At 46.7% G+C, this 15,000-nt stretch overlaps 1 protein-coding gene across 1 annotated transcript in view; it reads right to left on the reverse strand.

The window, feature by feature from the left end:
• Window positions 1–5,591: 5,591 nt before the first annotated feature.
• LOC124026375 (ELKS/Rab6-interacting/CAST family member 1-like) overlaps window positions 5,592–15,000 on the reverse strand; it is a gene marked incomplete at its 3' end in the record, with an annotated part of 24,659 nt that continues 15,250 nt past the window's right edge. The window contains exons 5-8 of the mRNA XM_046339400.1: window positions 14,987–15,000; window positions 14,515–14,607; window positions 7,859–8,026; window positions 5,592–5,759 (exon numbers count right to left, since the gene is read on the reverse strand). The exon at window positions 14,987–15,000 is cut by the window's right edge and continues 142 nt beyond it. Coding sequence (XP_046195356.1) covers window positions 5,592–5,759; window positions 7,859–8,026; window positions 14,515–14,607; window positions 14,987–15,000 — 443 coding nt within the window. The remainder of the gene's footprint in view (window positions 5,760–7,858; window positions 8,027–14,514; window positions 14,608–14,986) is intronic.

Raw genomic sequence — 15,000 nt, forward strand, 5'->3', positions numbered from 1 at the left:
ACTGATTCCAGTATGTATGTGTCTGTTGAAACCATTGACCTCAGATCTGCTGCTATTACAACTCCTCTGTAGCTTCCTGATCGAACTGTGACCCACCGCAACCACACACACACGGATAAACACACACACGGATATACACACACACGGATATACACACACACCACACAGACACATACACGTACACACACATGTGCAAGTGCACACACATGCACAGAGTGCTACAGACCCGCGCACACACACACACACAAACTGACCCAAGTGAGGACACAGAAATCTTCCACAAAAGATTTATGTCTCTTAGCTCTCGCTGACTGACTGACGTTGAGGCCAAAGAAAGACAAGGACAGGACAGAGAGGAGGTATGATGTCCTATCAGGCTCTGAGAGACTGGCTCTGCTTCCCAAATGGCCCACTACTTCCCTACATGGTGCACTATACTTGACAAGAGCCCTATGAGCCCTGGTCAAACGAAGTGCACTAAATAAGGACTAGGGTGCCATTTGAGATACAGATTGAGAGTAAGAGCAGATTCATTTGAGGTCACATTGTTTCAGCATGTAATCTCATCCACCCCCAAACAGAACAACCTCCCTCTCTCCTCCTCAGCCATACTGAGACACAACCTCCCTCTCTGCTCCTCAGCCATACTGAGACACAACCTCCCTCTCTGCTCCTCAGCCATACTGAGATACAACCTCCCTCTCTGCTCCTCAGCCATACTGAGACACAACCTCCCTCTCTCCTCCTCAGCCATACTGAGACACAACCTGAGACACAACCCCTCTCTGCTCCTCAGCCATACTGAGACACAACCTCCCTCTCTGCTCCTCAGCCATACTGAGACACAACCTCCCTCTCTGCTCCTCAGCCATACTGAGACACAACCCCCTCTCTGCTCCTCAGCCATACTGAGACACAACCTCCCTCTCTGCTCCTCAGCCATACAGAGACACAACCTCCCTCTCTGCTCCTCAGCCATACTGAGACACAACCTCCTCTCTGCTCCTCAGCCATACTGAGACACAACCTCCTCTCTGCTCCTCAGCCATACTGAGACACAACCTCCCTCTCTGCTCCTCAGCCATACTGAGACACAACCTCCCTCTCTCCTCCTCAGCCATACTGAGACACAACCTCCCTCTCTGCTCCTCAGCCATACTGCCTCCCTCTCTCCTCAGACACAACCTCCCTCTCTGCTCCTCAGCCATACTGAGACACAACCTCCCTCTCTCCTCCTCAGCCATACTGAGACACAACCTCCCTCTCTCCTCCTCAGCCATACTGAGACACAACCTCCCTCTCTCCTCCTCAGCCATACTGAGACACAACCTCCCTCTCTGCTCCTCAGCCATACTGAGACACAAACTCCCTCTCTGCCCCTCAGCCATACTGAGACACAACCTCCTCTCTGCTCCTCAGCCATACTGAGACACAACCTCCCTCTCTGCTCCTCAGCCATACTGAGACACAACCTCACTCTCTGCTCCTCAGCCATACTGAGACACCACCTCCCTCTCTCCTCCTCAGCCATACTGAGACACAACCTCCCTCTCTCCTCCTCAGCCATACTGAGACACAACCTCCCTCTCTGCTCCTCAGCCATGTAATACTGCTGAGACACAACCTCCCTCTCTGCTCCTCAGCCATACTGAGACACAACCTCCCTCTCTCCTCCTCAGCCATACTGAGCCACAACCTCCCTCTCTCCTCCTCAGCCATGTAATACTGCTGAGACACAACCTCCCTCTCTGCTCCTCAGCCATACTGAGACACAACCTCCCTCTCTCCTCCTCAGCCATACTGAGCCACAACCTCCCTCTCTCCTCCTCAGCCATACTGAGCCACAACCTCCCTCTCTGCTCCTCAGCCATACTGAGACACAACCTCCCTCTCTCCTCCTCAGCCATACTGAGACACAACCTCCCTCTCTCCCTCAGCCATACTGAGCCACAACCTCCCTCTCCTCCTCAGCCATACTGAGCCACAACCTCCCTCTCTCCTCCTCAGCCATGTAATACTGCTGAGACACAACCTCCCTCTCTCCTCCTCAGCCATACTGAGCCACAACCTCCCTCTCTCCTCCTCAGCCATACTGAGACACAACCTCCCTCTCTCCTCCTCAGCCATACTGAGCCACAACCTCCCTCTCTCCTCCTCAGCCATACTGAGCCACAACCTCCCTCTCTCCTCCTCAGCCATACTGAGCCACAACCTCCCTCTCTCCTCCTCAGCCATGTAATACTGCTGAGACACAACCTCCCTCTCTCCTCCTCAGCCATACTGAGACACAACCTCCCTCTCTCCTCCTCAGCCATACTGCTGAGACACAACCTCCCTCTCTCCTCCTCAGCCATACTGCTGAGACACAACCCACCTCTCTCCTCCTCAGCCATACTGAGCCACAACCTCCCTCTCTCCTCCTCAGCCATACTGAGACACAACCTCCCTCTCTCCTCCTCAGCCATACTGAGACACAACCTCCCTCTCTCCTCCTCAGCCATACTGCTGAGACACAACCTCCCTCTCTCCTCCTCAGCCATACTGAGATACAACCTCCCTCTCTGCTCCTCAGCCATGTAATACTGCTGAGACACAACCTCCCTCTCTCCTCCTCAGCCATACTGAGACACAACCTCCCTCTCTCCTCCTCAGCCATACTGAGACACAACCTCCCTCTCTCCTCCTCAGCCATGTAATACTGCTGAGCCTGACTTTCTCTGTGAATCCTGACATGTACACACAAACACAAACCCTTTCTGCATCTCCTCGTGGATGCTTTGGTCTGTCTCATGTTCTGCAGGGTCACAGAAGAACCATTCTGGGTTGGTATTCTGGCTGGTTGATGACTAAGTGACGATGGTTGATCACAGAAGAACCATTCTGGGTTGGTATTCTGGCTGAATTGATGACTACGTGACGATGGTTGATTAGAGTGAACTCTGGAGTTATCAGACACAGGACATCTGGAATGTATTCTCCAGGACAATGGGGAGAAATCATTTTCCTCTGGTCTTTTTGACGACTGGAGAAGGGTCAAACAACATGGTCTCATACTGCCATCTAGTGGCAGTCAGGAAAAGCAGGTCATGTGTAGCAAAAGATGTGAATCAATAGTTGTGAATCAATAGAGTTGTGACTCAATAGAGTTAAGATTCAATAGAGTTGTGAATCAATAGAGTTGTGACTCAATTGAATTGTGAATCAATAGAGTTGTGACTCAATTGAGTTGTGAATCAATAGAGTTGTGACTCAATTGAGTTGTGAATCAATAGAGTTGTGAATCAATTGAGTTGTGAATCAATAGAGTTAAGATTCAATAGAGTTGTGAATCAATAGAGTTGTGACTCAATTGAATTGTGAATCAATAGAGTTGTGACTCAATTGAGTTGTGAATCAATAGAGTTGTGAATCAATAGAGTTGTGAATCAACAGAAAAGATTCACTACGACAGCAAATTCACTGCGTATCCTGAGTGAAACTCAGTTGTCTGTCCAATACAGTTATGCCAAGAGGTGATTCTCCTTCAGTCACACTCTTTGTACTTCCTTGAAACTTTCATAAGAGGAACAAGTTGACCAACAAAACCATCCTCTCTTTTAATCAACGTCCTTCCTCTGGAGGGACGTTGGCCTTGCATTCCTTCATCAGCATGCCCCCCACACACACACACACACACACACACATATCAGACAAAATTATGAAAGATAAGAATTGTACTTTTGAATTCGTGAAAGTCAGTGTGGAAGAGGTGAACATATTATTGTTGTCTATCAACAATGACAAGCCACCGGGGGTCTGACAATCTGGATGGAAAATGACTGAGGATACCAGCAGGCAACATTGTCACTCCTATTTGTCACATCTTCACTTGAAGCCTATTAGAGAGCGTGTGCCCTCAGGCCTGGAGGAAGCTAAAGTCATTCTGCTACTAAGAAGAGTAAAGCCCCCTTTACTGTCTCAAATAGCCAACCAATCAGCCGGTTACCAACCCTTAGTAAAGTTCTGGAAAAAATGGTGTTTGACCAGATACAATGTGATTTCACAGGAAACAAATTGACAACAGAATTCCAGCATGCTTATAAGGGAGGAGACTCAACAAGCACAGCACTTACACAAATGACTGAGGATTAGCTGAGAGAAATTGATGATAAAATGATTGTGGGGGCTGTCTTGTTAGATTTCAATGCAGCTTTTGACATTATTGATCATAGTCTGCTGCTGGAAAACCGTGTGTGTTATGGCTTTACACCCCCTGCTATAATGTGGATAAAGAGTTAGCTGTCTAACAGAACACAGAGGGTGTTCTTTAATGGAAGCCTTTCAAATATAATCCAGTTAGAATCCGGAATTCCCCAGGGTAGCTGTCTCGGCCCATTGCTTTTTAAAATTTTTACTAACAACATGCCACTGGCTTTCAGCAAAGCCAGAGTTTCTATGTATGCGGATGACTCAACACTATACACGTCAGCTACTACAGCGACTGAAATGACTGCAACACTCGACAAAGAGCTGCAGTTATTTTCAGAGTGGGTGGCAAGGAATAAGTTATCCCTAAATATTTCTAAAACTAAAAGCATTGTATTTGGAACAAAACACTCACTCAACCCTAAATAAGTAATAAATCATGTGGAAATTGAGCAAGTTGAGGTAACTAAACTGCTTGCAGTAATCCTGGATTGTAAACTGTCATGGTCAAAACATATTGATGCAGTAGTAGCTAAGATGGGGAGAAGTCTGTCTATAATAAAAGCCATACTCTGCCTTCTTAACAACACTATCAACAAGGCAGGTCCTACAGGCCCTAGTTTTGTCGTACCTTGACTACTGTTCAGTCGTGTGGTCAGGTGCCACAAAAAAAGGACTTAGGAAAATTGCAATTGTCTCAGAACAGGGCAGCACGGCTGGCCCTTGGATGTACACAGAGAGCTAATATTAATAATATGCATGTCAGTCTCTCCTGGCTGAAAGTGGAGGAGAGATTGACTTCATCACTACTTTTATTTATGAGAGGTATTGACATGTTGAATGCAATGAGCTGTCTGTCTAAACTACTGGCACACAGCTCGGACACCCACACATACCCCACAAGACAAGCCACAAGAGGTCTCTTCACAGTCCCCAAGTCCAGAACAGACTATGTGAGGCGCACAGTACCACATAGAGCCATGACTACATGGAACTCTATTCCACAGTACTACATAGAGCCATGACTACATGGAACTCTATTCCACATCAAGCAAGCAGTAAAATTAAGTTTAAAAACAGATTTAAAAAACACCTTATGGAACAGCTGGGACTGTGAAGCAACACAAACATTGGCACAGACACACAGACACACACACACAGACACACACACACACACACACACAGACACACACACTATATATACACATGGGTTTAGTACTGTAGATATGTGGTAGTGGTGTAGGGGCCTGAGGGAACACAGTGTGTTGTGAAATCTGTGAATGTATTGTAATGTATTACAGTTGTATAAACTGCCTTCATTTCACTGGACCCCAGGAAGAGTAGCTGCTGCTTTGGCAGCTAATGGGGATCCATAATAAATACACACACAGCCCCCCACCCCATACCTTCTTCTGCAGGACGTTGACCTTGCGCTCCTTGACCTCCAGCATGTCCTTGAGGTCGTGTACCTCTCTGCTGAGCGTCCCCTTCTCCTCAGACGTCTCCTGGATCTGGTTCGACTTCTTATTCAGCTGGGAATCTTTCTCTTCCAGACGCAGACGAAGAGCATCCACCTGGTACACACACACACACACACACACACACACACACACACACACACACACACACACACACACACACACACACACACACACACACACACACACACACACACACACACACACACACACACACACACACACACACACATTATCAAAAATTAAATCAACAGGCAAATAAATGTAATACTTACAGTCCAGTCAACTAGTAAATACACTGCAATAAGCATCTCAGAGTAGCTGATCTCGGATATCTTATTTGTTATGATTTAACATATCAAACTGATCCTAGATCAGCACTTGTACAGTCGTGGCCAAAAGTTTTGAGAATGACACAAATATTAACTTCCACAAAGTTGGCTGCTTCAGTGTCTTTAGATATGTTTGTCAGATATTACTATGGAATACTGAAGTATAACTACAAGCATTTCATAAGTGTCAAAGGATTTTATTGACAATTACATGAAGTTGATGAAAAGAGTCAATATTTGCAGTGTTGACCCTTCTTTTCAAGGCCTCTGCAATCCGCCCTGGCATGCTGTCAATTAACTTCTGGGCCACATCCTGACTGATGGCAGCCCATTCTTACATAATCAATGCTTGGAGTTTGTCAGAATTTGTGGGTTTTGTTTGTCCACCCGCCTCTTGAGGATTGGACCACAAGTTCTCAATGGGATTAAGGTCTGGTGAGTTTCCTGGCCATGGACCCAAAATATCGATGTTTTGTTCCCCAACCCCACACATGAATGTCTCAGGATGCTTTACTGTTGGCATGATACAGGACTGATGGTAGCGCTCACCTTGTCTTCTCCGGACAAGCTTTTTCCAGATGCCCAAACAATCGGAAAGGGGATTCATCAGAGAAAATGACTTTGCCCCAGTCCTCAGCAGTCCAATCCCTGTACCTTTCCAGAATATCAGTCTGTCCCTGATGTTTTTCCTGGAGAGAAGTGGCTTCTTTGCTGCCCTTCTTGACACCAGACCATCCTCCAAAAGTCTTCGCCTCACTGTGCGTGCAGATGCACTCACACCTGCCTGCTGCCATTCCTGAGCAAGCTCTGTATTGGTGGTGCCCCGATCCCGCAGCTGAATCAATTTTAGGAGACGGTCCTGGCGCTTGCTGGACTTTCTTGGGCGCCCTGAAGCCTTCTTCACAACAATTGAACAGCTCTCCTTGAAGTTCTTGATGATCCAATAAAAGGTTGATTTAGGTGCAATCTTACTGGCAGCAATATCCTTGCCTGTGAAGCCCTTTTATGCAAAGCAATGCTGACGGCACGTGTTTCCTTGCAGGTAACCATGGTTGACAGAGGTAGAACAATGATTCCAATCCACCCCTCTCCTTTTGAAGCTTCCAGTCTGTTATTCGAACTCAATCAGCATGACAGAGTGATCTCCAGCCTTGTCCTTGTCAACACTCACACCTGTGTTAACAAGAGAATCACTGACATGATGTCAGCTGGGCCTTTTGTGGCAGGGCTGAAATGCTGTGGAAATGTTTTTGGGGGGATTCAGTTCATTTGCATGGCAAAGAGGGACTTTGCAATTCATCTGATCACTCTTCATAACATTCTGGAGTATATGCATATTGCCATCATACAAACTGAAGCAGCAGACTTCGTGAAAATTAATATTTGTGTCATTCTCAAAACTTTTGGCCACGACTGTAGTCCTACTCTGAGATGCTTAGTAACTATGGGTCCAGTTCAGCTGTAAACTGTAAACTATGACACAACAGTGGCACCAAGAGACCATCTACACAATACCCCTGGTAGAGTTAACACTGAACAACATACCTCTGAATGATAGTAGAGCCCTGTCAGTAGAGTTAACACTGAACAACATACCTCTGTCTGGATGATAGTAGAGCCCTGTCAGTAGAGTTAACACTGAACTACACACCTCTGTCTGGATGATAGTAGAGCCCTGTCAGTAGAGTTAACACTGAACAACATACCTCTGTCTGGATGATAGTAGAGCCCTGTCAGTAGAGTTAACACTGAACAACATACCTCTGAATGACAATAGAGCCCTGTCAGTAGAGTTAACACTGAACAACATACCTCTGAATGATAGTAGAGCCCTGTCAGTAGAGTTAACACTGAACAACACACCTCTGTCTGGATGATAGTAGAGCGCTGTTCCTTAGCGGTCAGTGACTCCTTGAGGACCTCGATGTGCTGTTTGCTGTCTGAGAACTGGTTGGTGAGAGTCTCCAGCTTGGTCCTCATCCCCATCAGCTCCGTCTCCTTCCTGCTGAGGTCCTGCTTTACCTGGTCAATCTGAGCACAGAGATAGAATCAATCAGCCCTCTAGGTTAGTATTGAGTATCTCCATTCATACATGATCAGCCCTATAGGTTAGTATTGAGTCTGTCAGTCATTGGATATTGTATTATCTATAACTGGGAATTTATTATGGGGTTAGTTAATACCTCCCCACTGTAACTGATGGGGTCAGTTAACACCTCCCCACTGTAGCTGATGGGGTTAGTTAATACCTCCCCACTATAGTTAATACCTCCCCACTATAGTTAATACCTCCCCACTGTAGCTGATGGGGTTAGTTAACACCTCCCCACTGTAGTTAATACCTCCCCACTGTAGTTAATACCTCCCCACTGTAGCTGATGGGGTTAGTTAATACCTCCCCACTATAGTTAATACCTCCCCACTGTAGCTGATGGGGTTAGTTAATACCTCCCCACTATAGTTAATACCTCCCCACTGTAGTTAATACCTCCCCACTATAGTTAATACCTCCCCACTGTAGCTGATGGGGTTAATTAATACCTCCCCACTGTAGTTAATACCTCCCCACTGTAGTTAATACCTCCCCACTATAGTTAATAACTCCCCACTGTAGTTAATACCTCCCCACTATAGTTAATACCTCCCCACTGTAGCTGATGGGGTTAGTTAATACCTCCCCACTGTAGTTAATACCTCCCCACTATAGTTAACACCTCCCCACTGTAGTTAATACCTCCCCACTATAGTTAATACCTCCCCACTGTAGCTGATGGGGTCAGTTAACACCTCCCCACTGTAGCTGATGGGGTTAGTTAATACCTCCCCACTATAGTTAATACCTCCCCACTGTAACTGATGGGGTTAGTTAACACCTCCCCACTGTAGCTGATGGGGTTAGTTAATAACTCCCCACTGTAGTTAATACCTCCCCACTGTAGTTAATACCTCCCCACTGTAGCTGATGGGGTTAGTTAATACCTCCCCACTGTAGTTAATACCTCCCCACTGTACCTGATGGGGTTAGTTAATACCTCCCCACTGTAGCTGATGGGGTTAGTTAATACCTCCCCACTATAGTTAATACCTCCCCACTGTAGCTGATGGGGTTAGTTAATACCTCCCCACTGTAGCTGATGGGGTTAGTTAATACCTCCCCACTGTAGCTGATGGGGTTAGTTAATACCTCCCCACTGTAGCTGATGGGGTTAGTTAATACCTCCCCACTGTAGCTGATGGGGTTAGTTAATAACTCCCCACTATAGTTAATACCTCCCCACTGTAGCTAATGGGGTTAGTTAACACCTCCCCACTGTAGCTGATGGGGTTAGTTAATACCTCCCCACTGTAGCTGATGGGGTTAGTTAATAACTCCCCACTGTAGTTAATACCTCCCCACTGTAGCTGATGGGGTTAGTTAATACCTCTCCACTGTAGCTGATGGTGTTAGTTAATACCTCCCCACTGTAGCTGATGGGGTTAGTTAATACCTCCCCACTGTAGCTGATGGGGTTAGTTAATACCTCCCCACTGTAGCTGATGGGGTTAGTTAATACTTCCCCACTGTAGCTGATGGGGTTAGTTAACACCTCCCCACTGTAGCTGATGGGGTTAGTTAATACCTCCCCACTGTAGCTGATGGGGTTAGTTAATACCTCCCCACTGTAGCTGATGGGGTTAGTTAACACCTCCCCACTGTAGCTGATGGGGTTAGTTAATACCTCCCCACTGTAGCTGATGGGGTTAGTTAATACCTCCCCACTGTAGCTGATGGGGTTAGTTAATACCTCCCCACTGTAGTTAATACCTCCCCACTGTAGTTAATACCTCCCCACTGTAGCTGATGGGGTTAGTTAATACCTCCCCACTGTAGTTAATACCTCCCCACTGTAGTTAATACCTCCCCACTGTAGTTAATACCTCCCCACTGTAGCTGATGGGGTTAGTTAATAGCTCCCCACTGTAGCTGATGGGGTTAGTTAATACCTCCCCACTATAGTTAGTACCTCCCCACTGTAGCTGATGGGGTTAGTTAATACCTCCCCACTGTAGTTAATACCTCCCCACTGTAGTTAATACCTCCCCACTGTAGCTGATGGGGTTAGTTAATACCTCCCCACTGTAGCTGATGGGGTTAGTTAATACCTCCCCACTTTAGTTAATACCTCCCCACTGTAGTTAATACCTCCCCACTGTAGCTGATGGGGTTAGTTAATTCCTCCCCACTGTAGCTGATGGGGTTAGTTAATACCTCCCCACTGTAGCTGATGGGGTTAGTTAATACCTCCCCACTGTAGCTGATGGGGTTAGTTAATACCTCCCCACTGTAGCTGATGGGGTTAGTTAATACCTCCCCACTGTAGCTGATGGGGTTAGTTAATACCTCCCCACTATAGTTAATACCTCCCCACTATAGTTAATACCTCCCCACTATAGTTAATACCTCCCCACTGTAGCTGATGGGGTTAGTTAATACCTCCCCACTGTAGTTAATACCTCCCCACTGTAGCTGATGGTGTTAGTTAATACCTCCCCACTGTAGCTGATGGGGTTAGTTAATACCTCCCCACTGTAGCTGATGGGGTTAGTTAATACCTCCCCACTGTAGCTGATGGGGTTAGTTAATACCTCCCCACTATAGTTAATACCTCCCCACTGTAGTTAATACCTCCCCACTGTAGCTGATGGGGTTAGTTAATACCTCCCCACTATAGTTAATACCTCCCCACTATAGTTAATACCTCCCCACTATAGTTAATACCTCCCCACTGTAGTTGATGGGGTTAGTTAATACCTCCCCACTGTAGCTGATGGGGTTAGTTAATACCTCTCCACTGTAGCTGATGGGGTTAGTTAATACCTCCCCACTGTAGCTGATGGGGTTAGTTAATACCTCCCCACTGTAGCTGATGGGGTTAGTTAATACCTCCCCACTATAGTTAATACCTCCCCACTGTAGTTGATGGGGTTAGTTAATACCTCCCCACTGTAGCTGATGGGGTTAGTTAATACCTCTCCACTGTAGCTGATGGGGTTTGTTATTGTGGGGATGTTTTTGCAGTGTCAGCAACGAGTGAATAAAACATCAATTATTTAGTGTGGGCGCACCAGAGAATGAATATGAGAGAGAGAGAGAGAGAGAGAGAGAGAGAGAGAGAGAGAGAGAGGAGAGAGAGAGAGAGAGAGAGAGAGAGAGAGAGAGAGAGAGAGAGAGAGAGAGAGAGAGAGAGAGAGAGAGAGAGAGAGAGAGAGAGAGAGAGAGTTAGAGAGAGAGAGAGAGAGAGATAGACAGAGAGAGAGAGAGCAGAGAGAGAGAGAGACAGAGAGAGAGAGAGAGAGAGAGAGAGAGAGAGAGAGAGAGAGAGAGAGAGAGAGAGAGAGAGCGAGAGAGAGAGAGATAGGGAGATAGGGAGATAGGGAGGAGAGACAGGGGGAGAGAGAGAGAGAGGTTAGAATAAACAACAGACACCAGTTGTAACCATGGTGAAAATGTGTGCAAAAAACAAGAGAAACAGAACAAAAGAGGGAGAGAGAGGTTAGAACGAGCAGCTTAGTAGTCTAGTGTACATCTACAGTAGCCTGTCCAGCAGTCACCCTCGAGAAGAGACATGCTAAAAACAACCAAGAGAAAGAGAGAGAAATACTAGAAGCCATAAACATGGTGCTGTGGTTGTTAGTGTTCACAGCTCTACTCCAACCAGCGCTGAGGGAACAAGACAGAGAACGATAGAAAGGATGACAACGGAGAAGGAAAGATGAAAGTGTCCCAGAGAGTGTAGTGTGATGCCAGACCTCTCAGCGCAGCACTGGGCAGCTCTGCCTCCCTGACCTGACGAGAGACCCAGTGACCGTATCTGACAGGGCAGCCGCCCACACAACCTGCCTTTGTAGTAACACTGTCTGGACTGATACGACTGCTGCCAGTCAAGTGTTTCATCCTGCTGCCGTGTTGTTACCTTCCAAACTCTGTCCACACACACACACACACACACACACACACACACACACACACACACACACACACACACACACACACACACACACACACACACACACACACACACACACACACACACACACACACACACACACACACACGCACACGCACACACACACACACACTCTCTCTCTTTCCAAAAGATGTCACCTCTACGTAGAAACCGTGGATCATACTGTCCTCAGGGTTACTGGTGTTTCTCTGCTATTCAATAGATCACCGCTTCTATTGAAGTTTCTGAGAGGGAAGTTTCTCATTTCCCTTCTGGAAAATGTTCTTCCTGTCCTCATACAATGATAGGACAGGTCTAGCAGGCCCAGGTCTAACAGGCCCAGGTCTAGCAGGCCCAGCAGGTCCAGGTCTAGCAGGCCCAGGTCTAGCAGGCCCAGGTCTAGCAGGTCCAGGTCTCGCAGGCCCAGGTCTAGCAGGCCCAGGTCTAGCAGGCCCAGGTCTAGCAGGCCCAGCAGGTCCAGGTCTAGCAGGCCCAGGTCTAGCAGGCCCAGGTCTAGCTCCTTCCGGCACTGATATAACTGAATAAGTAGCTGGACTAGAGGCAGACAACAATTATCTGGGTTTCTCTCAAGGTGAATGATCTATATTTCTCTCATTGAGAATTGATAGATTTTTCTAATAGTGAACATACTGGGGTTTCTCTCACACCACTTATCTGAGTTCCTCATACTGGGGTTTCTCTAACACCACTTATCTGAGTTCCTCATACTGGGGTTTCTCTCACACCACTTATCTGAGTTCCTCATACTGGGGTTTCTCTAACACCACTTATCTGAGTTCCTCATACTGGGGTTTCTCTAACACCACTTATCTGAGTTCCTCTAGACTCATACTGGGGTTTCTCTAACACCACTTATCTGAGTTCCTCATACTGGGGTTTCTCTAACACCACTTATCTGAGTTCCTCTAGCCTCATACTGGGGTTTCTCTAACACCACTTATCTGAGTTCCTCATACTGGGGTTTCTCTAACACCACTTATCTGAGTTCCTCATACTGGGGTTTCTCTCACACCACTTATCTGAGTTCCTCATACTGGGGTTTCTCTAACACCACTTATCTGAGTTCCTCTAGCCTCATACTGGGGTTTCTCTAACACCACTTATCTGAGTTCCTCATACTGGGGTTTCTCTCACATCACTTATCTGAGTTCCTCATACTGGGGTTTCTCTAACACCACTTATCTGAGTTCCTCATACTGGGGTTTCTCTCACACCACTTATCTGAGTTCCTCATACTGGGGTTTCTCTAACACCACTTATCTGAGTTCCTCTAGCCTCATACTGGGGTTTCTCTAACACCACTTATCTGAGTTCCTCTAGACTCATACTGGGGTTTCTCTCACACCACTTATCTGAGTTCCTCATACTGGGGTTTCTCTAACACCACTTATCTGAGTTCCTCATACTGGGGTTTCTCTCACACCACTTATCTGAGTTCCTCATACTGGGGTTTCTCTAACACCACTTATCTGAGTTCCTCTAGCCTCATACTGGGGTTTCTCTCACACCACTTATCTGAGTTCCTCTAGCCTCATACTGGGGTTTCTCTCACACCACTTATCTGAGTTCCTCTAGACTCATACTGGGGTTTCTCTAACACCACTTATCTGAGTTCCTCTAGCCTCATACTGGGGTTTCTCTCACACCACTTATCTGAGTTCCTCATACTGGGGTTTCTCTAACACCACTTATCTGAGTTCCTCTAGACTCATACTGGGGTTTCTCTAACACCACTTATCTGAGTTCCTCATACTGGGGTTTCTCTCACACCACTTATCTGAGTTCCTCTAGACTCATACTGGGGTTTCTCTCACACCACTTATCTGAGTTCCTCTAGACTCATACTGGGGTTTCTCTAACACCACTTATCTGAGTTCCTCTAGACTCATACTGGGGTTTCTCTCACACCACTTATCTGAGTTCCTCTAGACTCATACTGGGGTTTCTCTCACACCACTTATCTGAGTTCCTCATACTGGGGTTTCTCTAACACCACTTATCTGAGTTCCTCATACTGGGGTTTCTCTCACACCACTTATCTGAGTTCCTCATACTGGGGTTTCTCTAACACCACTTATCTGAGTTCCTCATACTGGGGTTTCTCTAACACCACTTATCTGAGTTCCTCATACTGGGGTTTCTCTCACATCACTTATCTGAGTTCCTCATACTGGGGTTTCTCTCACACCACTTATCTGAGTTCCTCATACTGGGGTTTCTCTCACACCACTTATCTGAGTTCCTCTAGCCTCCTACTGGGGTTTCTCTCACACCACTTATCTGAGTTCCTCTAGCCTCCTACTGGGGTTTCTCTCACACCACTTATCTGAGTTCCTCTAGCCTCATACTGGGGTTTCTCTCACAGCGGTCACATGGGTATTCTCTTTAGCGAGGGTCAGTAAGGCAAGGCTGCTGTGTTGTGGAGGTCAGGAAGTTTCTACGAGATTAAAAGGTCAGAGTTGACAGGTTAAAGAGAGAGAGCGAGCACTGTGTGGTGAAGTCCTTCCTTACGGCCGACACTTCCTGCTGCAGGTCGGCAGCCTTCTGCTTAAGCTCCTCCCCCTGGACCTCTCTCTGAGACAGCTCCTCCTTCAGCTGCTCTACCTGTCAGGAGAGTCAGTTACCTGGCTGTTACCAGGACGATAAGCACCACCACCAATCAGGAGCCATGATGTAGGCAACACAGGGCCAATCAGTAACCAGCTTTTGGACATCCAATCAACAACCACCTTGCATACCAGATGGTCTTTTCTATATAACCTTGGAAACGTTTCCACAAGCAGTCAATCATTGGTAACAAGAACACAATAGTTGATGAACACATGCTTGTCTCTAGTGTACAGGACAGGATGCTGGTTCCACTAGAAAACACAGAGAACTGAAGACCAGATGCATCTGTCACAGAAGCTGAATGATAATCAACATGCTCTTTAGACAGAGTTCTGTACTGAGTCGGCTGTAGTTGGTGGTGATGTGTTGTTACCTTGTTCTTCATGA

This window comes from Oncorhynchus gorbuscha, unplaced genomic scaffold (assembly GCF_021184085.1).
Source record: "Oncorhynchus gorbuscha isolate QuinsamMale2020 ecotype Even-year unplaced genomic scaffold, OgorEven_v1.0 Un_scaffold_2709, whole genome shotgun sequence".
Lineage (NCBI taxonomy): Eukaryota > Metazoa > Chordata > Actinopteri > Salmoniformes > Salmonidae > Oncorhynchus > Oncorhynchus gorbuscha.